The sequence below is a fragment of the Cokeromyces recurvatus genome (genome assembly GCF_025118155.1).
Source record: "Cokeromyces recurvatus strain NRRL 2243 chromosome Unknown BX663scaffold_39, whole genome shotgun sequence".
NCBI lineage: Eukaryota > Fungi > Mucoromycota > Mucoromycetes > Mucorales > Mucoraceae > Cokeromyces > Cokeromyces recurvatus.
The window spans coordinates 76764-102523 of record NW_026251425.1 but is presented as its reverse complement, the minus strand read 5'-3'; the positions used below and the strand labels follow the sequence as shown (position 1 = coordinate 102523).

The window sequence follows — 25760 nt, the reverse complement described above, 5'->3', positions numbered from 1 at the left end:
GAAGTTTCTTTTTGCTCCTTAACCAAAAAAATAAAATAAAATAAATAAAAAAAAAAAAGAAAGGAAAAGGAAAAGAATAAGAAAACGAATAAGAAAAAGAAAAAAAATGAAAAAACAAAAGCAAGACATATTGTATGATTGTGCATTATGGCTATTTAATATTATGCTTGATGTCTTCTTTCGAGAAATTAGACCTAGAGGTTCACACAAGATCCCTTTAGATGGCCCTGTGATCTTTGTTGCTGCTCCCCATGCAAATCAAGTAGAGTATAATCATTAAATAATATACAAATTTTCACTGAATTAACATAATTCTAGTTCGTTGATCCTTTGATTGTTATGCGAGAATGTAATCGCCCAGTATCCTTTTTAATTGCTGCTAAATCAATGAAACAGAAAGCCATTGGTTTCCTTGCTAGCCTTGTTCATCCAAGTATGTTTCTCTATAAGCTGCCCTATTTTATTATTAGAAACATTAATCTTTTTTTTTTTTTTTTTTTTTTTTTTTGCAGTTCCCGTCATGAGGCCTCAAGATCTTGCAGAAACAGGTCATGGGCGCATTCACCTTTTAAATCCCAAGACCGATCGTCTTAAAATTCATGGCATTGACACTCAATTTACCAGCCAATTTCAACCTAACGATGCCATCATTTTACCTCGTAATTCAGGCAAAATCACCGTTGCAAAGATATTGTCTGACACTGAACTTATTATTAAATCACCTATTACCGATAAGCGGGCACTTGAACACCTCACCAAGCCCTCGGGCTCTGCCTACAAATGTTTACCCCATATTGACCAAGATGGTGTTTATGAATGTGTTTACGAAGAATTACATGAGGGTCGCTGCATCACGATTTTTCCAGAAGGTGGATCGCACGATCGTGCAGAGATGTTGCCATTTAAAGCAGGTGTGACTATTATGGCATTAGGCGCGATGGCCAAATATCCAGGTCTTGATGTCAAAATTGTACCTTGTGGACTCAACTATTTCCATGCTCACAAGTTTCGTTCAAGAGCTGTGATTGAGTTTGGTAATCCAATCACAATCTCTAATGATCTTGTAGAAAAGTTCAAGAAGGGAGGAGAGGAAAAACGCGAAGCTTGTTCGAGTTTATTAGATACTATATTTTATGCATTAAAAGCTGTCACAGTCAATGTTCCTAATGATCAAACTCTAATGTGTATTCAGGCAGCTCGTCGTCTCTATAAGCCAGCTACTCATCGTCGTCTTCATATTGCTCAGGTTGTTGATTTAAATCGTCGTTTTGTTATTGGATACAATATCTATAAAGATGATCCACGTGTTATTGACTTACAGCAGAAAGTATTAGCCTATAATCAATTATTAAAATATCATGGATTAAGGGATCATCAGGTGCCAGAGATTAATTTAAGAGAGTGGAGAACATTTTGTTTATTATGGTATCGTATTGGTGTTTTAATTGTATGGGCTCTATTGTCATTCCCAGGGTAAAAGAAAAAAAAAAAAAAGAGAGAAAAGGGAAGAAGAAGAAAGAATGAAAATTTATTTAATCTTATTATTAGATCTATTCTGAATCTACCTATTGTCATTACAGCAAAAGCGCTTAGTGCAAAGAAAGCAAAAGACGCGTTAAAATCATCTTCAGTAAAGATTAGAGGAAGGGATGTATTAGCTACATGGAAATTTTTAGTTGGTTTAGTCTTAATACCCTTACTTTATGGTTTGTATACGCTAATTGTGCTTTGGATATGTCTAAAATCAGATTTAAGTTGGTTCAAAACTTTGTTATATCCTCTTTTGACATGGACCATGTTACCTTTTATTAGTTACGCGTCAATGAGATTTGCAGAAAATGGAGTAGATGTATTCAAGTAAAACATGATAAAAAGCACACTCATTGTTTTGTACTTACTTATTCTATTCTATTCCTCAGATCTATTCGCCCTTTATACCTAGCTTTAGTAGACCCTGATGCATCTGCTAACTTACGTCAACTTCGTGAAAAACTTTCTCAGGACATTACAGCAGCCATCAACGAAATTGGTCCTAACGTCTTTAGCGATTTTGATTCATCCAATGTATTTAGAAGTGACAATACAAGCGAAGAATCTGTATCTGAGTTAGCATCAGGAGGAAGAACATTTTCACAAATTGCTAGTGAGTTTTTGACAGGCACTGCAAATGTGTTGCTTCATGACAGCAATATCTTTAATTGGACAAAACAAGAAGAGGAATCAGATTCAGATGAACAACTTTATTTCTTAGATAAGACAGGTAATACGTCAACTACAGCTTATAATACTTCTGCTTCCGCAAGCGATGTAGAATTATCAAAATAATACATGCATTCCATTATCAATAAATATTATATATTCATTTTATGTAAACAAACAGACAGAGCGTTAGGCCATTATATAACAAGCGCGTTTTTTTTTCTGTCTACCATATTAACAACCTATGTTTCAAATGTTAGTTATTACTAAATAATTGCAAGAAGCTTACATGTATAAAAAAGCATGTATGAAATAATCAATAAGCGTATAATAGCTTAAAACTATTACTGTCTAATTGTTAATGACACCTATTTTAGACTTGTTATCTCACATACAAATCTATATTTTACCCTATAACATTAAAACAGCACACAAGTTCATTATATAGATGGAGTAAAGTTAGAAAATTAACAAGAGAAAGAACGAAAGAACATAAGATAGAACAAGTATGCAAAGTAAAGAATCCAATTAAAAAAAAATGCATACAAAACAGAAAATATTCATTATATAAAATACAATTAAAAATCAAATAGTTTTAAATATATGAAATAAAAATCCATGTCTAAAATTGTGTGGTATGCTAAGAGTAGGATTGTTAATGTCATAAGGATATCTTGCACACAGCGCTATTAAAACCAACACTTTGTAAATAGTTGTGTTCGCATATCTAAGCATATCCTTTATATTTTAAAACACCGACTTACATAATCTTTTTTTTTTTTCTTTTTTTTTTTTTTTTTTTTTTTTTGTTTTTTTTTTTTCATTTTCTCAAGATGTCAATACCTACGATTATATTAGATAATGGAGCCCATACGATGAAAGTAGGTTTATCCTCTACACACAAGTCACCAAGGTAATACCCTTCAATAATAATACTCAATAGTTGAAGCTAATCTATTCTAGGCTTATACCCAATGCCATTATACGTGATAAAAAAGACAAACGACAGTATATAGGCGATGAACTCGACGAATGCACTGATTTTTCATCCCTTTATTATCGTATACCCTTTGAAAAAGTAAGTTTCCTTTTTTTTTTCTTCATACATAGAGATAGCTCGCAGTAATATGACTCATTTCTTTTAATGATAGGGTTTACTCGTCAATTGGACCATCGAACGCAGTATTTGGGATCGTCTTTTCAAATCGCATTTTGATCCTAAATCGAGTCGTCTACTTATAACTGAACCTTGTTTTAACTTACCCATTATTCAGGATAGTTACGATCAAGTGATTTTTGAAGAGTATGAATTTAAAGCTTGTTATCGTACTATGGCCCCTCAATTATGTCTTTACAATGAGTTAAGTGGACTCTTTAAGGACAAGTTAGGATCTATTCCTGACTGTGTTTTAGTGGTTGATTCAGGCTATTCCTTTACTCATACTGTCCCCTTTTTGATGGGGAAACCTGTTTTAAAAGGAATAAGACGATTAAATGTAGGAGGGAAATTGCTGACAAATCACCTTAAAGAGGTTGTCTCCTTTCGTTCCTACGACATGATGGAAGAAACATATATTATAAATGATGTTAAAGAGAAATCTTGTTTTATTTCAAAAGACGTTTATAAAGATCTAGATATATGCAGGTAAAAAAGAATCAAAAATGCAATTTTTTTCTTTCTCTTATTTTTTTTTACTAGAAAACAAGGTATCAAGAATTCAATTATACAGGAATATGTATTACCAGATTTTGTAAATACAACAGAAGGTCATATTCGTCCTTATGGTTCAACTTCTTCAGATCAGCAGGTGTTACTAATGAATAACGAAAGATTCATGATACCCGAAATATTAATGCATCCTTCTGATATCGGAATTGATCAAGCTGGTATTCCTGAGGCCATAACTCAAAGTGTACTTGCTTGTGATTCATGTAATATACACCTATATTTTTTTTTTTTTGCCTTTTTTTTTTCTCTTTAACTTTTGATTTATTTAGCTATTCATGGACTTTTATATGCGAATATTGTACTTGTAGGCGGCAATGCAAATATACCAGGTTATATGGAAAGAATGTAAGGCTCCCTCTATAAATAGGTTAAATTTATTAATAAACTCAATTAATATATAAAATAGTGAGCAAGATTTAAGGCTATTAGTTCCTACTGAATTTGATATTCGTATAGTGACACCGCCTAAGTAAAAGTGTACATAATTACAGCTTTATCTATTTTGCTAACTTTTTTTTTTCTTCTTCTTCTTTACTTTTCTAGTCCTGTCACTTTTGCATGGGAAGGTGGAAATAGATTTACTTCATTAAGCTCTAAAAGTGAATTGCAAAAGACGTTTGTTCAGCGTAAAGAATATTTGGAATATGGTAGTGAGATTTGTAGAAGGAAGTTTGGAGCAATTTGATTGGCTTTTTTGAAGAAGTTAATAAAAAAAAAATTTTTTTTTTATACGCATATAAGCTTTATTTTTTCTTGTTTACATAAGGAGAGAGAGAGAGAGAATATACAAAAACATGGGCATTGTTTCATCAAAAGAAAAAAAACCAACTGAACAAGAGTCGATAACTGAGGCTCAAAAAGCACAATCTAATGATCAAGGATCAACAAATGATCAAAAGACAGAATCTAAACAACAAGAAACAGTAGGTGCAAAGCGTCCCATCCAAATTGATGATCCCAATTTTTCTTCACCTCGTTCAAAACGAAAACCTACAAAAAAGGAATATGATGAGAAAAAAGGAGGTGGTCGTGTAGGATTAGAGGAACGTCCTGAACATTTAGGTCCTCGTGAACCTCGAATTCCAAAAAAGAAAGTTGCTTTATTGATCGGCTATAACGGAACTGGTTATCAAGGCCTCCAGCTGTAAGCATAAAATGTGTTTTTCTTTTTTTTTCTTTTTTGAAATGCTAATTATTCGTTTGTTAGTAATCAAAATGCTAGTTCGATTGAAGGAGAACTTTTTAATGTACTTTGTAAAGTTAATGCCATTTCAAAAGATAATGCAACTGATCCTAAAAAATCTGCATGGATGCGAGCTGCACGCACTGATAAAGGTGTACACGCAGCTGGCAATATCATTTCTTTCAAAATGCAAATTATGCCCGATGAAAGCGCTGATGAGATTGTTCAACGTATTAATGACCTTTTGCCTCCCCAAATTCGTGTTTGGGGTTTTGTACCTGTCATCAATTCATTCAATCCCAAAAACCTGTGTGATTCACGAGTTTATGAATATTTATTGCCTACTTGTGCCTTTATGGCACCCACTGAAAAAACATTGACAACAGAACCAAGTCATGAAAACGACTTGAAGTTGGTAACCCCAGAAGGTGAATATCGTTACACAACACGCAGTACACCTAAAGAGCTTGAAGAACGTCACCAATATAGAGCAACAAATGATCAAATCAATATCTTTAAACAAGCTCTCAAATGTTTTGAAGGAACTCATAATTTTCACAATTATACAAATGGAAAATCCTTTAAAGAAAAAAGTGCTAATCGATTTATCAAAAGTATTGATGTTTCTGAGCCCATCTATATTGATGGCAGTGAATGGCTTAGTATTAAGTTACATGGTCAATCATTCATGTTGCATCAAATTCGAAAAATGATTGGTAGGTCAAAAAAAAAAAAAAAAGTGAATATCCCAGTCTTTACCTAACATTTATTAAATTAGCTATGGCATTACTTGTGACTCGTACAAAGACACCTATTTCACTGATCTCTCAATCATTTGAAGAAAATAGAATTAATATTCCTAAGGCACCTGCTCTTGGCCTTTTATTAGAACGACCTATCTTTAAGGTTTACAATGAAAAGACACGCATCAAGGCATCTAATGAAGTCAAACGAGATAAAATTGATTTTGATCTTTACAATGATAAGATTGAGGAGTTTAAGCATGAATGGATTTATAAAAAGATCTTTGAAACAGAACATAATGAGCATGTATTTGATGGTTATTTAACATCGTTAGATGCTCATGTGGGTCCTGATTACTTGTATTTGAATGATAAAGGTGTAATTCCAAAGGAATGTTTAGTGGAAACAAAGTTTAACAAGAAGGGTAGTGATGAAGAAGAAGATGAATAAGTTCTTTTATATACTTACATAATAAAGAATTTTGTTTCCCACGAAATTATAATCATTAGGTAACTTAAAATACTACAGTTTCCTATGTGTATTTCAAGTCCCTCCTTCCCTTTTTTTTTTTTTTTTTTTTTCCTCTACTGTTTTTGTTCAATTTTAATTATGACTTCAACTGCTAATGATCGAGCAACTCAAATCTTTCAACATTTAACTAATGTGACTCCATCTCTTAAGGATAAAGTATGTATCGTCACAGGTGCTGGCTCACTTTACGGCATAGGGTGATATATACATATGATACTATTTCTTCATCTTCTCCACATATACCCCGTATACTAACTTTTCTTTTTTTTTTTTTCTCCTCTCAATGGTAGCCGAGCTTCTGCTATCGATCTAGCCAAACGAAGTCCCAAAGCTATCTATGTGACTGATCTTACCCTTACCAATCTTGATGATCTTGTTCAACATATTAAACAACACTATAATGTAGACTGTATTGCTAGAGCTGTGGATGCTGCTTCTCCTTCAGCTGTCTCTGGTATCATTCATGAAGCCCTTGAACAATATGGTCGTGTTGATGTCTTTTTTGCTAATGCTGGGATTGCTACAGCAGATAGACTTCAGGATGAAACAGCTGAATCATTCATGACGATGATGAGAGTAAACGCCCTTAGTGCCTTTTTGGCTATCAAATATGCAGGTGAGGCCATGCTCAAGACAAACAACGAAAAGCAGCAATCGAGTGGCTCCATTATTTGTACAGCATCCGTTGCAGGTCTTCGATCTGGCGCTGGATCACCTGAATATTCAGCATCAAAAGCAGCGTATGTTAGTTCATCATAGGATGAGGAATAATAATAATAATAATAATATCGTGTTATATGTGTTTTGTAGGGTAATCAATTTATGTCAGACAAGCTCTTTTCAATATGCTGGAACAAATATTCGAATTAATGCAATTTGCCCAGTAAGAAAAAACCTTTTTTTTTTTTCAACCGAGCCGTGATAAACTTATTTTATTATATATAGGGCTTGATTGAAACAGGTATGACGAAGGCTACTTTTGACTATGCTCGTCAAAAAGGTTCTGCAAACAAGATTGGACAGCTTAATCCAACTCGTAGATATGGTATTTCATCAGAGGTAATATAAATATACATATACATACATATTTATTTAAATAATAATAAATAACAAATTATATAGGTTGCTCACATGGTTGCCTTTTTGGCTTCAGATGAAGCTTCCTATATTAATGGTCAAGCTATTGCTATTGATGGTGGTCTTTCAGCAAGTCATCCTGTTGTGCTTGGCAAATTTCATTAAACAAACTGTGTAGTATCTATAAAATGTTTTACAGTCGCTATACCTCCTTCAGTTGAAAACCTCTTTTGTCGACATATAATACTTCCATGTGCATTAAATGCCTTTAAATAAATCCAAACACGTTGCCATTCTAATAAATGTAGGTTATTGTGGATATGTTTTGTCGTATCATTTAGCTTAAGTAACGCTGATTTTTCAAGGAGTTCATGAGAAGGTTTAACGTTGTAATGGTTATGTTGAGGATGATCATCCAATGATGATACAGTATTGTCATTTTCTTCTCCAGGAGGCATTAAGTTAACTGCATCTAGTGTGCCAGCTAAGAATTCACCATGAACAATTTGATCGGTTGCTGTTGACTTGCGTCGTCCGCTTTCATTCTTGTCCTCTACCTTTAATAATCGTTGTTGTTTATGAAGTAGTTGTGATGCTCGATATCGACTTATTATTCCTTGATAACTGAGAACAGAGAGTGCTATCAAGACAAATAAGGGCGCAGCTATAGGAAATAAACAATAAAATGTGTATTTTAAGGCCACTGTTTTTAATGGTTTCCTTTCCTTTTCCTTGAAGGCTTTCATTTGTCCATTTGATTTTTTAGTTGAATGACGAATATCAAAGGCAGTAATAACAGAAATATAAGCTTCATCTAGTGTTCTATTATAGAAAATTAATTATATTAAAGTAGTGACGTATTGTTATCATTATTATTATTTTTCTTACAAGTCCAATTTTCCTTTACTGTTATAAAAATAATCCATCAATTCTATACCAGCTGTCCAATAAGGTACAGTACGATCATTAGCAATATTCGCATATATTCTTCGTACCTTAAACATAGAAAGATATTTGAAATAAACGCCATCTATAATTTAATTCTTCAATACACATCATCTTCTTTTTTTTGTTTTCCTGATAATAAAAAAAAAAGAAAAAACATAAAAATAAAAATAAAAAATATATACCTGGATCTGACATGACTTCGAGTAATGGTTCATGATGTTGATAGTTGTCTATTAATTGAAGTTGTTCACCTGATCTGGATACTAGTTTTCCACTCACTAAATTAAAGAAGGATGATACAACAGACGATGAAGGTAGCCTAACACCCAAATGTGGAGTAGCAAATGTAATAAAGTACTAATAAACATAATCCCCGATATTTTAAATAATTGGCCTAACATTACTTTGGACTTTCTTATTTATTCAATCAAAGTTACTTACAAGTGGCTCTATCCTCTTGAAAACACCTCTTTGCCCCAAGACTCCAATAGCAAATCGTGTGATGAGTCCACCTAGCGAATAACCGATAAAACTAATTTTCTTGACTTGTTTACCATCCTTACTAAATCTGGCCACAGTTGACTCAATCTATTTAGCGTATAAAGTAGTTTTATAACAAAGTCATTATTGAATGAGGCAAAAAAAAAAAAAAAAAAAAAAAAAAAAAAAAAAAAAAAAAAAAAAAAAAAAAAAAGGAGGAGGTGAGGAGGGAAAGTCTTACTTCATTAGCAAGTCGAATACCACAAATGTCAATACCATCATATGTATATTTAGCTTCATTTATACTTGAATTCAACTATAGTAGAATTATTCTGACTATTAACAAAACAGCATAATAATCAAAGTATATACACATCTATTTTTACAATACAGATACTACTATCTCGATATTTTTCTTTCAGTTTTTTTTCTATATAACTCATATGACTTTTGACTCCCCACAATCCATGAGATAAGACAACAAGTGAGACTGTATCTTTATCCATGATTATCTATAAATATAAATATTTATATGTGTATTAAAAGAAAAAAAAAAAAAGAAAAAAAAAAAAAAAAGACAAGTTTGTTAATATTATATTAACTTGAATCCGGTTAAACAATTTCTCCGTTTCTCTTTCTTATTAAGGAAAGCACTGACGTATAAAATCATGACCGATTTTGGATACTTTAATAAAAATATGTATTTTCTATAAGGCCACAGTAGCATGTACTCGAAAATAAATGATAAAAGATAAAATGGCTGGCTATTGTTTAGGTTACAAAATAATAAAAGTTAGTAAGCATAATAAAGTGCTTTGAATTATAAACCAGAAAAAGAAGAAGATGATGATATAAAATGATAAGAATACTAAGGAACTTGTATTGAAACTATTCAGTCAGTCTACAACTAAAAACCAAGATGATAATATCAGTTGTAGAGTAATTTTTTTTTGTTTTCTTAGCTTGAAATTTTTGGAGATAAGCATGGTATGCATTCCCAAAGTCATTATTGCATTATAATAAACAATACACGATAAAAAAAAATACCAAGGAGTACTTATTTATAGGTCATGAATAAAGGATGAATTAAATATATATATATATTTTTTTGGCCTTCATCCTATTGAGCAATCCTTGATCTATCGCTAGAAATTTAAAATGAAGAAAAGAAAAAGCTATTATGTACTTTAATAATTCATATTCTTGGAATTTCTGAGACTTATAGTAACAAGATTCTTATTAGTGTGTTTTTTTTAAAAAAAAAAATCTCATTATCATTATTCAACTTTTCTGAAGCTGAAACCCTAGTAATGCACAATATGGTAATTAGAGGGGAATAAGTTACGTAAGTCTCTTACCAAGTGTAGAAAAAGCTAAAGCTATAGTCAAGTAATTTGAGATATTTGTAAAGAGTATATATATAAGAGTATTGAAATTTCTCTTTTCTAATCCATCCATCCTATCAACTCATATTTTGTTAACATAAACAATGTCTTCTTCTTCTGCTGCTGCTGCTACTACAACTACAAAAACTACTACTACTGATTTACCAAAAATGCAATACGTTCGTCTTGGAAAAACAGGTCTAAGAGTAAGTTGATATGATTATATATTTGACCGTTATTATCATCAATACATATTAACACTATTCTATTTATTTATTCTTATTACATATTAGGTTTCTCGTATTTGTCTTGGTTGTATGTCCTATGGTAGTTCAAAATGGAGTCCCTGGGTTAAAGATGAAAAGGAAAGTATTGAGTACATCAAGAAGGCTTATGAAATTGGTATCAACTTCTTTGATACAGCTGATGTTTACTCTTATGGTGAAAGTGAAAGAGTTCTTGGTAAGGCTTTGAAGGAAATTGGTGCAGATAGAGGTCGTGTTGTGATTGCTACTAAAGTCTATATGCCTGTATATGATAACTTTGATGAGTTTGACCCTATCCCAGAGGACAAGGCTCATATGGTGAATTGTTTTGGTCTTTCTCGTAAGCATATCTTTGATGCTGTTGAAGCCTCCTTAAAGCGTCTTGGTGTTGATTACATTGACATTTATCAAATACATCGTCATGATCCAGTAAGTTAGAAAAAAAAAGAAAAGAAGATGCGTATAAATAATATGATGTATTTATCTTTATTATAAATATATATATATATAGAACACTCCTATGGAAGAGACTATGGAGGCTTTAAATGATCTTGTTCGCTCTGGTAAAGTTAGATACATTGGTGCCAGTACCATGTCTACTTGGCAATTCCAGAAATATAATAATATTGCTGAACGTCATGGTTGGGCTAAATTTATTTCCATGCAAAACTTATATAACTTGATTTACCGTGAAGAAGAGAGAGAAATGATCCCTTATTGTATGGATTCTGGTATTGGTATCATCCCTTAGTCTCCTTTAGCTGGTGGCGAACTTCTTGCTAAGAAGAGAAATACTGTCCGCAATGATACTTACTTTGTTATCTCCAAGTTTCATCCTGAAGTGAAAGCAGATTGTAATGAAATTATTATTGACCGAGTTACTGAACTTGCAAAGAAGCATAACGTATCAAATGCACAAATTGCTATGGCCTGGGAATTATCAAAGCCATTTATCACTGCACCTATTCTTGGTGTCAGTAAAATTGAACAACTTTATGATTCCGTTCGTGGATTAGACTTGAAGTTAACTAAAGAAGAAATCAAATACCTTGAAGAGCCCTATACACCTAAATATCCCATCTAAATGCGATAAACAGAGGGTTTTCTTAAAAAATATATATACATATACATATACATATATAATAAAAAAAAATTCTTTGGAATGACATGTATAAAATTGAAATTATTCAGAAAAGGTTAAACTAATATATATGAACAAAAATACAGGTTTGTTAAAGGGGTATGTCTTCTTTATGGCATGTATATAGATAACACTAAAAATTATGACTCTACAAATGTTGAAGAAATAATATTCATTTTATCTTTAAAGTTGCTAAGAGGGGTGTATAATAAATCCTTCAATCAATATCCTTATCATGTATAGGAATAGCAAGGAAGTAGATACATTGTTGATTGAATCAACCAAGTTGTGAATTGTTATTTTGAGTAATGAGAATTTCTTTTTATTTCCAGTATTCTGCTGCTCTTGAACACCTTCTATCTTCGTCTTTCTCTCTCTTTCTCTTTCTCTCTCCCTTTTTATATTAGTTTATCATTCAAGAAGATAGGTGAATCCAATAATGTATTGATCCTAGAAAATATGTATAGCAAAGCAGTAAGGGTTGATACACTTTGGATGAATGATTGGAAAATAAAATAAAATAAAAAAAGACTCTAATAAAGCAATGATACAACTTGTTCTTAGGGTTTCTAAAGCTAGTAATAATAATAATAAATAACGACTTCAGAGCTTTCTGTTATTTATGCAGCTTTCAAAATTTAATAATAAAGGTTTGATTGAATTGTAACATTATTCTCAAAAACCTTGCTGAGTGTTTGTATGTATAATCAAGCATCCCAATAATTTTGGATTATATCATCTGTTACTACATATAAATGAAAGATTACCCCTCATATCTATATGAATGATATGTGTATTAATCAAAACTGAGCCTTTTAAAGATTAAATAGTTATCACATGACCAAAGAAAGAAAGGAATCTTGCACACACACACACTATAAAATCAAGGTACAAAAAAGAAACAGTTTGAGACGGAGTTATTTTTTCCTTCACAACAACATACATGAAACACATACATAAAAAAGTATACATTAAAATGACATTTTTATTTGTTTGTAACGTGCCTTTAATAATCAAAAATAATAAAACCAACTAAAGTTTATTCATTTATATTCCTTTTCTTTTTTTCCTACTTTTACTCTTTTCATCCTCTTTTTTTTTTTTAAATGAACAATCAACAAAAAGAAGATGACGCATTTTCTGTTGCTATTTCATGGCCAATACTACTTGCCATTATACCAACACTAGGCACATTTTTATTTGGTAGTGCAGAAATATGGAATGACTTTATCATGATTTTACTTATTTTATATTATGTTTATAAATGGATTACGGGTAAATGAAAATAGGATAAAAGAAGAGACAAAATAATAATAAAAAAAAAAATACTTACTTTATTTTGTTTACAAGTGCCTTGGAGTTATTATGAAAGCACTAGATCTCATCGTCGTCAATGCAATACAAAGCCATGGATTGAAACAGAGCTTAAACGTCATGAATGTGTGGCTCTATTCTGGATTGTTATATCACCCTTTTTAGCAGGATATACTTTACAACTGGGTCGTTATCTGCTTAGTAATTATGATAAATACATGAGTTCATTTAACGTTACTATCTTTATCATTGCAGCCACCATAAAACCCCTCTTACATATTACTCAATTACTTAAGCAACGTACTCTCTATCTAAATTCTTTAATCGACACTGATCCCTCTGCAATCGATATCATACAAGCTAAACTTCAGCTTTTGCAAAATGAACTAGATAACCTAAAACACAATACGCGAAGAGACTTTACACAGATCACAAAGGCTTTATCGCCTACTATTCATCAACTATCTACAAATCTAAAACAAATTAAAGCACAGCAACTCGAATTAAAGGATTGGTCAGAACACCAGTTTTTAGATATCGACGAGAAGTTAAAGGAATATAAGCGAGGATTAGTCGAGTCCGTTATCTTTTTGCCAGTTGATTTGAGTATAGGAATAGCCAAGATGGTGGGACTTGTAAATATGAATAAACGAGAACAATTTTTGCCATCTAATAAGTAATATTACGTAATACATTGGAATGCTGTTAGATGCATGGTTTTATACAAATAACAATAATAATAATGATAATAATAAAAAAAAAAGTTAACAGGAGCTATTTACTGCATCAGATCTCCTTTCATTCATTCATTCATTCTTGCTTTCTTTCTTTCTTTCGTTCTTTGTTTTTTTTATTTTTTTTTATTTTATTATTTTGTATAAAGCATGAAATACCTTGCACTTATCTTGATTTTATGTACACTAACTAGTATTGTTTATGGTACAAGTAAAAGTAACTAATAAATATGTTACATTATTATTCATAGTTTGATTTATATTTAGGTGCTGAAAATAATTTAGACAATCCATTATCACCACGTACTATTGAAATTGATAAAATTGCACCTGTAAGTACATAGATAGGCTCCCCCTCTTTATATATATATATATATACATATATATATATACACGTGCTTGATTATTATTTTTTTATTTTTTTTTTTATAGATATATTCTTATAGAATTAAACATTACAAAATACATACTACCGCTAATCAACAAATCAAACGAGCTGTAATTGATAATAAGACCTATTATGACTTTACAAATCAAGAGAAAGAAGACATTTTTAAAAAGGCAGATATAGATGGCATGTCAGTAGCAAGAGATCGTCAATCTCAATCCCCTTATTCTTTGTCACCGTCTTCTTCTTCTGCAACAGTTGTAACTCTATTTACTACACCAACTGCGACAATGCAAGTACAACAAGAAGTTGTTTCCTCTTTATCAAATAAAATTGAGGCATGGAGCTTATTAGGGATAATATGTTTTCTAGCATCTATTATAATGATGATGAAGATGTAAAAGAAAGAAAAGTGACTTTTTAATTTTTTATAATTGAAAAAAAAAAAATAAAAATAAAAATAAAAATAAAAAATAAAAAAAAATAGTAAAGAAAAAAAAAAATAAGCTTCTTTCTCTCTCTCTTTTATTTTATTTTTTTATTTTTTTTTATTTTATTTTTTTTTTTTCTTCCTTTCTCTTCCTTTTTATTTTTTCTTTTTTTTTTTTTTTTTTTATTTACTTATCTTTATAATTAAATAATCATGGATCCCAAACAAGTAAAAAAAAAAAAGAAAGAAAAACTCATTAATGATAATGTACTAATTATAAGACTCACTTTTACATAAATACATATACATGTATGTATATAGCAAGCGCTAATTGAAGCGAAAAGAGCAGAGGTTTTAGCCAAAATGGCTAAATTTCGAAAAACAACTAGTACTCCTATAACGCCACCACAGCAAAGACCAATGCCATCTATGCCATCGGCTTCAACACAACCCCCAACAGGGAAAACAGGTCTCAACCTTGTAGAATTACAACGTCGTATTGCAGAAGCTAAAAGTCGATTAGCAGGCACTACACCCACAGTAAAGTACTCAAAAAGAAACATAAGCTTTTTTTTTTTTTAATGAAATGAACATGTTTGTTAATTTATTTTTATTTATTTATTTATTTATTTATTTTTTTGGTAGGTTCGTCCAGGAGTTACACGTACAAGTGAAATGAAACCACCTGCACTTCCTCTTAGTTCATCAGGCGAAATAGATTTAAAGGCAATGATCGATACCGGTATTATTCCACGTCGCGAGACTACCAATACCAAGGTAATATATACTTTAAATTTGAAAATAATAATACATATACATGTTATAATAATATGTTTTATGTCTTTATACATATATATGTGATTAGGCTATGCAGCGTGCTAAAAACTCTCCTGCGATTTCAGAAAAAAAAGCGAAAGATAAACCTACTAAAAACCCATATCTTGATACAACAACACCCGTTGATTTTGATGCGATTAAACCACGTCGTCCACGTCAACTCAAATTTATTCAACCTGGTAAATATATCGATATTGCCAATCAAGAACGTGCTAAACAACAACTCGAGAAATTGAAACGCGAAATTACAGAGAATGTGAAAAAGGCAGGTATGCAAACTGAGTTGGATGTATCGGATAAGGTTATCAAGAGAGAGGCACCTCCAAATGTTGAATGGTGGGATGCACCCTTTTTGGCGGATAAATCTTATGCAGAGGTAGATACTGTTGATGTAGACAAGTTGGAAAGTTTAGTCACTCATTATGTACATCATCCAGTCCCAATTCAACCACCTGGTGAACTACATGCAGCTCCTGTCGTGAGATCTTTGATGTTGACCAAAAGGGAACGAAAGAAAATGAGAAGACAAAGAAGAGCAGAGGCACTGAAAGATAAACGAGATAAAATTCGATTGGGTTTAATTGAACCTGATCCACCCAAAGGTAAGAAAAAGTAGAGGAGAAAGAGAAAGATGGTGGTGGTGGGGGGAAAAGTGATTTCTGCATGTTTTATTTTTCTCATTTATGGGGCCTAACATGATGTTATGTTTTTTATTTTACTTTTATTTATTTTGTACGTGTAGTTAAAATTAGTAATTTAATGAAAGTGTTGGGTGAAGAAGCAATACAGGATCCAACTAAAGTAGAGGCACGAGTACGAAAGGAAATGGAACACCGACAACGTATGCATGATAAAGCAAACGAACAACGTAAATTGACACCTGAAGAAAGAAGAGCAAAGATATTAAATAAATTAAAAGAAGATCAAAAGACATCAAATGAAGTGGCCGTCTTTAAGTAAAGATGATATATATATCTCGCGATATGAAAACTAATTCTCTCTTTTATTTAGAGTCAAATATTGCTCACATCCTAAATTAAGATATAAGATAGAGGTAAATGCCCAACAATATCAATTAAGTGGTATAGTCATTGTTCATCCAAAATGTAATCTGGTGATTGTTGAAGGAGGACCAAAGTCTATCAAAGCTTATAAGAAACTTATGTTAAGACGTATTGATTGGAATGATCTTCCACCACCTAAAAATCTAAAGGAAGATGAGCCAATAGGATTGCCTGAAGGAGAAGAAAACACGTGTTTTTTGGTATGGACAGGACAAGTAAAGACAAAATCCTTTAAAAGATTTACATGGCGTACATTTGAGAGTGAAAAGATGGCAAGAGAAGAATTAGGGAAATGGAATGTCGAGAATTATTGGGACGTTGCTATAGCAAGTACGGATGAAGAATTAATTGCTAGACAACCACAATTATAAAATAAATTTTATTTTATTTTATTTTTTTATTTTATTTTTTTTTTCGCTATTTTTGTTACTGTTAAATTATTATTTATTCTAACATGCAGATAATTAATATAATATATCGTATCTTTTTACCTTTGAATTAGTAGAGCTATGTGATTATTATTAATAATAATAAATAATTTATTACATATTTGGCTGGGTGAATATACGATCTTTTTTTTTTTTTTTCTTTTAGCACTCATCATCATTATTATTTAATATGTCATTAACATTAATCTTATTATATGATACATGTTCCTTGTTTGCCCCCAAACTAAAAATAAAAACAAAAGAAATCCCTTTCTCCTTTACAGCTTTTGCTTATAAAAGACAAGTATCTATAACTATTTGTATGTTCCTAAATAGCACAACTTGGGAGACTAAACTTGACTGAAAGACAGCCCTTGCTCTACAACTACTTGCTGAGAGAGTAAGTAAATATCGTTTGGAACAGTTTTGTTGTGAACTGGGTAACTGTCCCTGCTGCACCTCAACCCATTTCGTACACTTGTAGTGGAGTTAATCGCTATTTTATTATCATTATTATTATTATTTGACTAGCCATGAATCGTTGAAGGAATTAGTAGTGCTTGCTTATTCATTTATATTTATAACATTCTTTTCATCATCACTCTTTTATTGGTTGTTATTACTTATAAATCAAATAGTATTTGTAGAGGCTGCTTTATCTTGAATATTTAATCTCAGGAACAGTTCCTTTTTTTTTTTTTAAGACAAAGCTAGTGGTGATGTTCGACTGATAGAAGATTGCTCCATTTAAATTCGTCTCAAGAAAAGGAATCCTCTTATTATTATTATTACTACTATTATATTAACCTCAATCACATACCTAAGCTAAGCAAGCTAAAAAAAAGGGGGAAATTGAACATAAAGGGGATGGAGAAGAGTTATTTATATGTTTTTTTTTCACTAGATAAGTGATAATGATATTAATAGAACTTATGGATATAATATCATCTCCGAACTAGTCTGCATTTTATGCAAAAAAAAAAAAAAAAAGAAATTTTTATTCTCCTTGGTGGACTGTCACTGAAAAAATAGATGATTATTTCTGGAGTAAACAACACGTCAATGTTAATTCATACCTCGTTATTCATATGCTACTAATATTATCATCATGTGACTTAATTATATTACACCATTTAGTATCATTCATACACATGTATGTACTATAAAGGTCTATGAGTAATTATCTAATTGAATATAACAGCAGTCATAATAATCCTTATTGTTGCATACTTATCATGTTCGAATACTCTAGCAATGGATGCTTATATCATTAAAACTGAATGTTAGATCAAGTCAATGACAGTAAGCTAGTTTTAATTGAATACTCTCTTTATATGCCCATTATCCATTTTCTTTCTTGGTCCCCAGACAAGTATGTATCAAATGCATTTAAAGATATTTAATAGCAAGTGTATGTATGTCTAAAGATACTCTACCTATTGCTGCTGAAAGAAAAAAAAAATTCCCCCACATTAAATACACGTCTTTCTTTTTTTTTTCAAACTATCAAAGTATTAAACAAACAAACTTGAGAGCTTTACTAATTTATTGCAAAGGAAGGTGCCATGTCTTTCATCTTTGTGTTTCTTAATTCTGAGGATTGCTTCTATATTAATTCTACGTAAATAATAAAGTTGACAGCTGAGTGAGTGTTGTATTGATTCGTAAACGATGCATGTGTTCTTTCCTTTACAAACCAAATGAAATCACTAAGAGGTGATGATATACAAATGCCAAGAATTATAGAGGCTGCCAAGGAAATATAAAATAGTAAATTTAATTGCAAAGTATGAATACAGTACGCAGTATCATCCTTTTGAATACTGTCTAAGCGTGCAGTGATTACTTTTAACTAGTCCTATTTTCTTCTTCTCTTCCAAAGTCTAACATAAATAAAGCTTTAACTCGTCACAAGAACACAAATTTAAAGGTCAACAATAAAATATTCAGAATTTAGTTTCAAATACCGCCAAACAAAAAAAAAAATAAAAATAAAAATAAAAAAAAGTTCTATTAAAAAAAAATAAAATAAAAAAAAAATGAATCTCCGAATATAACATGTTACAGTTATCACGACAAATGAAAAAAAGTACAGACGCGTAAGATTAAATAAAGAAAGGGAAATGTGCCTAAAAATAAGATGACAATGACAATGATTGTCATATTTGTATAAAAAGTGTTACTGATACATACCTGTTTACTTGAAATAATGATGGTATGTTTCTCTTTGATAATAATTTATTATTTCGTTTTCTTTGTTAACAATAACAACAGAAAGAATATATTTATTCACCAATCATATCTTTGCTTAATAAATTGTCTGAAATAAAAAAAAAAAAAAAAAAAAAAAGAATATATAAATACCTTTTAGAATTTAATAAGAAAGTTAATCGAAAAAAAAAATATACATTTAGACTTTATTTTACTTTACTTTTTTTAATTATATTAATAAGATCCAAATAAATAAATAAATAAATAAAATGCAAAAGGCTTACTTACTCGTTCTTTTACCTTTTATCGCTCAATTGGTCAATGCTATGTGTACCTGTGACCCTAATGATAACACTTGTCTTCAAATTTGTGGTAAGTAAAAAAAAAAAAAAAAAAAAAAAAAAAAAAATTTTAATAATAATAATATTTCTATTGTATTATCTAATTTTTTTTTTCAGTAAATACAACTCAGCATTGTATTGAAAAGTGTAACGGCGATAATATCTGTTATAATACTTGTATTCATAATTACTGGCCTGGTCAAGAAAGTAGCTCAACTACACTTCATCAAATTACTCTTCCTGCCACAACCATGAGTGTGCATCCTACCTCTGCTACCACTACAGATATGAAGAGTGAATCTACCTCTGAAGCTCATCCTTCCACCACTGAAGCTCATCCTTCTTCTTCTGAAGCTCATCCTTCTACCACTGAAGTTCATCCTTCTTCTGCTGCTACTGCTACTGATAAGGCTTCAACAGTTACGAGTCATAGCGATGGTAAGTGTAAAAAAAAAAAAATAATTATAATATTAAGCGTATACAAGAGAGCATAAGTACAGATAGAATTAACTCTGTTCTATTTATTTATTTATTTAATAGCTTCACATCCTACATCTGCTGCTGCTATGCAACATGAATCTACTTCTACTACCCTTTCTGCTAGTGGAACTCCTACACCTGCTTCTGCTTCCGCTTCTCCTGAAGTCAGTCATCATACTAGTGGAGCCACTCATTTATTATCTGGCTCTGCCTTTATCCTTAGCATCATTCTTTCCTTTTTCATGTTTTAAATCTCTTGATTCATTTTTTATTTTTTCCTCCCCTTTTTTTTTTCTTTTATTAAATTGGTATAGTAATAATAGTAATAATTGTAATAATAATAATAATAATAATTAACTTATAATACATCGACTTGTCTGTGATCTTGGTTTATAATTTTCAATATATTTTAATTGTTTCTTGTTAATAGCTCCTCGACGACGCTCACGAATATAAGATACTGCATCTAAAGGTTGCATTCCATCTTCAATCAAAGCAATAGCCACTAAAACTGGGGCTCTACAATATATATATATATATTAAAAAGGAACTTCCAAAAGTCTTTTTTTTTTCCTATCACTTTTTCTTTTAACAATACCTTCCTAAACCTGCTACACAATGAATAGCAATAGAGGGTTTCCTTTCTTCATCTTGATCTTTAAACCTCGTTTCAATCAACTGAAGCCAGGCATCCACAATATGACTAGGTGGTGCTTCACCATCAGCAAATACAAAGTCATGAACTTGAATGTGTTTTTCATGGAGTAATTCTTTTGAATATGTTGCTTCACAACAACGAACAACATCTGTTACATTCCAACGTTCAAACTCCTATAATGACAAAAAAAAATTGAAATGTTGAATTTATAACCCATCTAATACCATGTGTATGTGTGTTGATTTTTACAAGTCAAACTGCCTACCTGGAGATAGAGTGGTAAATTGTTGGAACTAGGCGCATCCACAATTAAAAATCGTAAACCATGGTATTCGAGATAGGTAGGCGTGTTAATCAAAGGTCTGACAGCGCCACCTGCTGTTCCTCGAGAATACATGTTGGAGGGAATTTATAAGGTTTGAACAAATAAGTTAATCTTGGTGATACTTTGCTTTCTTTCTTTCTTTTTTTTTTTTTCTCTTCTAAAAAAAAAAGAAAAAAAGAGAAAGTGAAAAAGAGAGATAACAAACAAACAAAAATAAAATAAAGAAAGAAAGAAATGCAGTCAATTAAAGGGTAAATGTGTGTGTGTGAGAGAGAAAGAGAGGGTGTGTATGTATATTTATAAATATATATATGTATATAAAGGAGGAGGAGAAGATGAAATGGAATTAAATCGAACAAATAATGGTATCTAACAAAAAAAAAAAAAAAAAAAAAAAAAAAAGGTCTATACTGTATATATAAAAAAGTAGCCCTTTTAATTAATTTAATCAAAAACTTGTTATTAATCAATCATCCATTTAATTAAATGTTAATCTTACCTGGTAAAATAATAAAATTGCAAGACAAATTATGTGCTAATTAATAAGAAAGAGTAAGAAAAAGAAAAAGAAAAAGAAAAAGAAAATGAAATCAGCCTGGATCAAACATAAAATGTCGAAGAAAAAAAAAAAAATAGGACTAACGTCATTCTACTAATAAAAAATAATAATAATAATAATAATAATAAAAACATTTCAGATATTATGCTGAATCTTATGTAATATTTGCATTATTATAAAATAAAAAAAATAGATAAATATAAATTTATTGTTATTATTATGATTGTATACGTTGTTCTAAAGATCCAGAAGAAAGAATCGTATCTTGATTTTGTTCTTCAAAGCCTTCATAAGCTGGCACATAGTCATTGAATGATTTATTAGTATTATGAGTATTATTAGTATTAGGGGTATCATAAGCAGGTGCTGCCTCTTCTACTTTTTCTTCTTCAGCCTTTGTAGTAGTAGTAGTAGTTGTAGTGTGACCACCAGGTTGGTTCCATATAATTCTTTCATTACCAGCAACATAGACAGAGGGACTACTTGTGTTTGCTTGATCTTGACCTCCCAAGTATCGTTTTTTAGCATTAGGACTAAATAAAAAGACCCAAGCAAATAATTCATCAGGTATCAATCGAATGACAGCACCGATAGGTATAGATAAAAGTCCTACGACAATCGAAATCGCCCAGGCGACACCATTCACTCTCGTCACTTGGAATGCAGCACCACCCACATTAACAATAATGACTTGAAGTGCAACACATAAAGCAAAGATGAAGATGAAAAACTTGTTGGCGAGGATGTTGCTAAAGATGTTCAGATGAGAGTCGATACGTCGGCAATTGATTTCATTAAAGATTTGGCAAAAGACAAAGGTATTAAAGACGATGGTCTGTAAGATGGGGTCATTGGCTTCATAATGTAAGACATCACTGTATAATAAGATGGTGGTAACGACGATTTGGAAGATGGCTTGACCAATAATCATCTTCCACATTTTAAATGTGATGAGTGGTGCCGATCTTGGTTCAGGGGATCTTTCTAATAATTCCTTTGTGGGTGGGTCTGTTGCTAACGCCAAGGCTGCAAATGTATCCATAATCAAATTCACCCAGAGTAATTGAACAGCGGTTAAGACTGACTTTTGATCATGACTCACGACAGATGAAATAAAGGTGAGGACGACGGCAGTGATGTTGACGGTGATTTGAAATTCTAAAAATTTCTTGACAGAGTCATTCACACAACGACCCCACATGATAGCCTTCACGATACTTGAAAAGTTATCATCCATCAAGATGATACTTGATGCTTCCTTAGCTACCTCTGTTCCAGCGATACCCATTGAGAAACCTACATCAGCTAATTTAAGGGCGGGGCCATCATTAGTACCATCCCCTGTTACGGCCACGATATCACCCAGTTCCCTTAGACGACCGACGAGGATTTGTTTGTCCTCAGGACTGGATCGAGCCAAGACTTGTAAACGAGGTAAGATAGCATCCATCTCATGAGGGGCGAGAGAACGAAAGACGGGACCCTCCATGACAATACCACCTGCTGTATAAATCCCACATTGTTTAGCAATTGACTTTGCTGTTACAGCATTATCACCCGTCACCATACGAACAAAGACACCAGCACGTTGACATGCCTTGACAGCTTCTTTTACACCAGGTCGTAAAGGATCTTCGATACCTACGATACCGATCAATGTCAAGCCTCCTTTAATGATATCTTCGTAAGGTATTTCTTCTCCTTCTCCTTCTGCTTTCTTCTTTTTGATGTCCCAATCATCCAAATCACGATAAGCCAAGGCAATGGTACGCAAACTTCGAGAGGCATAACTTTGAATGATACGATCCAGACGATGACGATCTTCTTCCGTCAATGGACGTGATTTGAGTACATCATCTGTTGTCTTACTCAATGTCACGATACGTTGACATTGTTGTACTAAAATTTCAGAGGCACCCTTCACATGGACTCTAACAACACGTTCATCCTCTAGACGAATGACGGTTGCCATCGCCTTACGTTCAGAACTGAATGGGAAGACCTGAAGTTGAGGCCATTTCTTTCGAAGGTCATCATAAGCTTCACTCTTGGTATGTAATTTAGATAATTGTAAGAGAGCCGTCTCTGTCTTGTTACCCACAAATTGTAGAACACCCTCCTGTTCCGTTTCAAATGCAGTTGAGTTCACTGCAATACCTTGATTGAGTAAATGAAGAATAGGTAAAGGTACCCTTGATGATAGAGTACTGATATCATTAAGATCGACACGTTCTGTAGGGGCATCATGAAGGAATCTAAAGGAGGAACCCAAGGTACCAGCAACAACTGTCATTTTATTTTGCGTAAGCGTACCCGTTTTGTCTGAACAGACTGTAGTTGCATTACCCATTGTTTCACATGCAGCCAAAACACGAACCAAGTTATTGTCCTTGAGCATACGTTGAGTAGCATAAGCAAGAGCTATATATGAAAGGAAAAGAAAAAAAAAAGAGGTATGAGTATGAATATGAGCATGTGTATATACATATACATATACATATGCATATATGTATATATATTTATATATTTCTGTGCGTGTGCTTTACCTAAAGTGACAGCTAAGGGTAAACCTTCAGGTACAGCAACAACAATAATGGTTACAACTACAATTAAAATCCCCATTACTTGTTGAACAATTTCAGTTGCTACAGTGGGGATACCATCATACTTCCAATTGACGAAATATCGAATAAAAAGTACGATTAACATCAAGAGACCAGCAGCAGAACCTAATTTGGCAATCATGGACGCTAAATTATTTAATTTTTCTTGTAAAGGCGTTGATTCATTTTCTGTTCGAAGAGCCATCATTGTACGACCATAATAAGAATGAACACCTACGCCCGTTACCAAATAAGTACAAACACCTTCAAGGACTTTAGAGCCAGAAATAATAAAGGGATCTGCCTTTGGACTAGGTTTATATTCGTCAGAAGAAATAAAACTATTCATAGAAGAAGCTTCAGCTTTAGTTGTAGGGACACTTAAAAAGTTATCTATTTTAATTTCTTTAGGCTGTTGTTGTTGTTGTTGTTGATGGAAATAGCAAGATTCAAACGTTTGTTTACGAACAGCATCTGATTCACCTGTTGCTGCTGATTCATCACAACGTACATTATGACCTTCGATAAAGATACCATCAGCGGCGACAATATCACCAGGTTCAAGATATAAAATATCACCCACTTGAATATTATAAACAGATATTTGTACTGTTTGACCATCTCTTAAAGCCTAAAATAGATGTGTATATATGGGAATACATATTAAAAAAAAAAGAAAAGAAAAAAAAAAAAGGGAGATGCTTTTATATTTTATTACCTTGACAATACGATCTTCTTTTTTGCATTTAATTTTCTAAATTGTCTTTCTTTTTGAAAATCATTAACAGAGCCAACAAGAACAACGATCAAGATAGCTACAATGATAGCTACACCTTCAACCCATTTAACACCTGCAATTCTATTTCCTTGAGCATCATATTCTGGTACTGCGATATCTTCATATAAACCTACTGCTAAAGAAACTATAGCAGCTACCGCTAATAAAATCTATGTATGTATATAAATCAGTTTTTTTTTTTTATAAAGCTACACAACATAATAATCGGACTTTACAAGTGTTTTATCTTGAAATGCTAACCACATTAATTGAAATATATTTTTTGATTTTACGGGAGGTAAGACATTTGAACCAAAGATGGTAGTACGTATAGATTGAGTTGTATCTTCTGTTGTTGACGCATGTTCATGTTGAATAGGTGTAGGTGGAGGTGTAGTTGTGTTTAATTTACTTGAATCTAAAGTGATATCATATAAAGTAATAGGAGATTTGTTTAAAGCATCATCATCTTCCTTCTCTTTCTGCGTTAAACCCTTTTCTAGATCTGTATGTAAGCCTTTAGCCACCCCTTTTAGACCACCAAAAATATGTAATAATTCGATATTTTTAGGATCTTGTAAGGCAGCTAATTGATTAGATTGAAAGGCGAAAGGATTTAAAGGATCTGAATGTGGTGTAGTTAAAGTATCACGCATATCCACCTTTACATCGTTTATAGTTGATGACATTATAAAAGGAAAGGGAAAATAGATATATATAAAAAAAAGAAAAGAAAAGAAAAGGTAAAAAGAGAGAGAGAGAAAATAAGTTGAATGAGTCTTTTTATATAAAAAAAAAAGTGATTATATAAATGTGTGTGTGTGTGTGCGCTTGTGTGTTGTATGTGCTTACTTTATTAATAAAATATGTGTATTGGTGATTTTTTTCCTATAAGAGAATTCCAAGAAAAGACATTTGAATTACCGA

General features: G+C 31.8%; 12 protein-coding genes across 12 annotated transcripts; 9 read left to right on the top strand and 3 right to left on the bottom strand.

Moving 5' to 3' along the window:
* Positions 1-387: 387 nt before the first annotated feature.
* On the top strand, positions 388-2325 carry BX663DRAFT_533301 (uncharacterized protein; the record flags this gene model as incomplete). The annotated part of the gene is made up of 4 exons (XM_051530516.1): positions 388-433; positions 513-1473; positions 1594-1857; positions 1920-2325. The coding sequence occupies 4 exons, from the start codon at positions 388-390 to the stop codon at positions 2323-2325; spliced, it is 1677 nt and encodes a 558-aa protein (XP_051378529.1).
* Positions 2326-3010: 685 nt separating this feature from the next.
* BX663DRAFT_524502 (actin-like protein ARP6) lies at positions 3011-5072 on the top strand. The gene is made up of 7 exons (XM_051529635.1): positions 3011-3112; positions 3163-3277; positions 3351-3844; positions 3899-4131; positions 4198-4273; positions 4335-4397; positions 4472-5072. Exons 1-7 carry the CDS (start codon positions 3033-3035, stop codon positions 4611-4613), a joined length of 1203 nt encoding a protein of 400 aa, XP_051378528.1. The 5' UTR covers positions 3011-3032; the 3' UTR covers positions 4614-5072.
* Positions 4723-6305, top strand: BX663DRAFT_442946 (pseudouridine synthase; the record flags this gene model as incomplete). Its single annotated transcript, XM_051523547.1, has 4 exons — positions 4723-5072; positions 5136-5265; positions 5332-5827; positions 5890-6305. 4 exons carry the CDS (start codon positions 4723-4725, stop codon positions 6303-6305), a joined length of 1392 nt encoding a protein of 463 aa, XP_051378527.1.
* A 159-nt stretch (positions 6306-6464) lies between these two features.
* BX663DRAFT_442883 (uncharacterized protein) lies at positions 6465-7628 on the top strand (the record flags this gene model as incomplete). The annotated part of the gene is made up of 5 exons (XM_051523542.1): positions 6465-6583; positions 6677-7126; positions 7197-7269; positions 7332-7445; positions 7509-7628. The coding sequence occupies 5 exons, from the start codon at positions 6465-6467 to the stop codon at positions 7626-7628; spliced, it is 876 nt and encodes a 291-aa protein (XP_051378526.1).
* Positions 7629-7731: 103 nt separating this feature from the next.
* BX663DRAFT_489960 (putative serine esterase-domain-containing protein) lies at positions 7732-9397 on the bottom strand (the record flags this gene model as incomplete). The annotated part of the gene is made up of 7 exons (XM_051524933.1): positions 7732-7758; positions 7850-8285; positions 8352-8493; positions 8594-8768; positions 8853-8999; positions 9133-9207; positions 9278-9397. The coding sequence occupies 7 exons, from the start codon at positions 9395-9397 to the stop codon at positions 7732-7734; spliced, it is 1122 nt and encodes a 373-aa protein (XP_051378525.1).
* A 983-nt stretch (positions 9398-10380) lies between these two features.
* On the top strand, positions 10381-11626 carry BX663DRAFT_538456 (NADP-dependent oxidoreductase domain-containing protein; the record flags this gene model as incomplete). Its single annotated transcript, XM_051530689.1, has 4 exons — positions 10381-10482; positions 10570-10971; positions 11054-11279; positions 11304-11626. The coding sequence occupies 4 exons, from the start codon at positions 10381-10383 to the stop codon at positions 11624-11626; spliced, it is 1053 nt and encodes a 350-aa protein (XP_051378524.1).
* A 1289-nt stretch (positions 11627-12915) lies between these two features.
* On the top strand, positions 12916-13677 carry BX663DRAFT_442862 (uncharacterized protein; the record flags this gene model as incomplete). The annotated part of the gene is made up of 2 exons (XM_051523540.1): positions 12916-12958; positions 13034-13677. 2 exons carry the CDS (start codon positions 12916-12918, stop codon positions 13675-13677), a joined length of 687 nt encoding a protein of 228 aa, XP_051378523.1.
* A 102-nt stretch (positions 13678-13779) lies between these two features.
* On the top strand, positions 13780-14602 carry BX663DRAFT_239887 (uncharacterized protein). Its single transcript, XM_051521840.1, has 3 exons — positions 13780-13936; positions 13999-14063; positions 14164-14602. The coding sequence occupies exons 1-3, from the start codon at positions 13882-13884 to the stop codon at positions 14518-14520; spliced, it is 477 nt and encodes a 158-aa protein (XP_051378522.1). The 5' UTR covers positions 13780-13881; the 3' UTR covers positions 14521-14602.
* Positions 14603-14726: 124 nt separating this feature from the next.
* BX663DRAFT_524481 (pre-mRNA processing factor 3-domain-containing protein) lies at positions 14727-16909 on the top strand. Its single transcript, XM_051529634.1, has 5 exons — positions 14727-15089; positions 15195-15326; positions 15415-15988; positions 16129-16342; positions 16398-16909. Exons 1-5 carry the CDS (start codon positions 14913-14915, stop codon positions 16819-16821), a joined length of 1521 nt encoding a protein of 506 aa, XP_051378521.1. The 5' UTR covers positions 14727-14912; the 3' UTR covers positions 16822-16909.
* Positions 16910-19271: 2362 nt separating this feature from the next.
* BX663DRAFT_524477 (uncharacterized protein) lies at positions 19272-20345 on the top strand. Its single transcript, XM_051529633.1, has 2 exons — positions 19272-19461; positions 19548-20345. The coding sequence occupies exons 1-2, from the start codon at positions 19359-19361 to the stop codon at positions 19922-19924; spliced, it is 480 nt and encodes a 159-aa protein (XP_051378520.1). The 5' UTR covers positions 19272-19358; the 3' UTR covers positions 19925-20345.
* On the bottom strand, positions 20189-21045 carry BX663DRAFT_524476 (protein-tyrosine phosphatase-like protein). The gene is made up of 3 exons (XM_051529632.1): positions 20834-21045; positions 20509-20741; positions 20189-20429 (listed from the first exon to the last, which is right to left on the bottom strand). Exons 1-3 carry the CDS (start codon positions 20963-20965, stop codon positions 20264-20266), a joined length of 531 nt encoding a protein of 176 aa, XP_051378519.1. The 5' UTR covers positions 20966-21045; the 3' UTR covers positions 20189-20263.
* Positions 21046-21621: 576 nt separating this feature from the next.
* Positions 21622-25627, bottom strand: BX663DRAFT_524471 (PMCA-type calcium-translocating P-type ATPase). Its single transcript, XM_051529631.1, has 4 exons — positions 25070-25627; positions 24785-25003; positions 23999-24686; positions 21622-23873 (listed from the first exon to the last, which is right to left on the bottom strand). The coding sequence occupies exons 1-4, from the start codon at positions 25520-25522 to the stop codon at positions 21670-21672; spliced, it is 3564 nt and encodes a 1187-aa protein (XP_051378518.1). The 5' UTR covers positions 25523-25627; the 3' UTR covers positions 21622-21669.
* Positions 25628-25760: the final 133 nt, after the last annotated feature.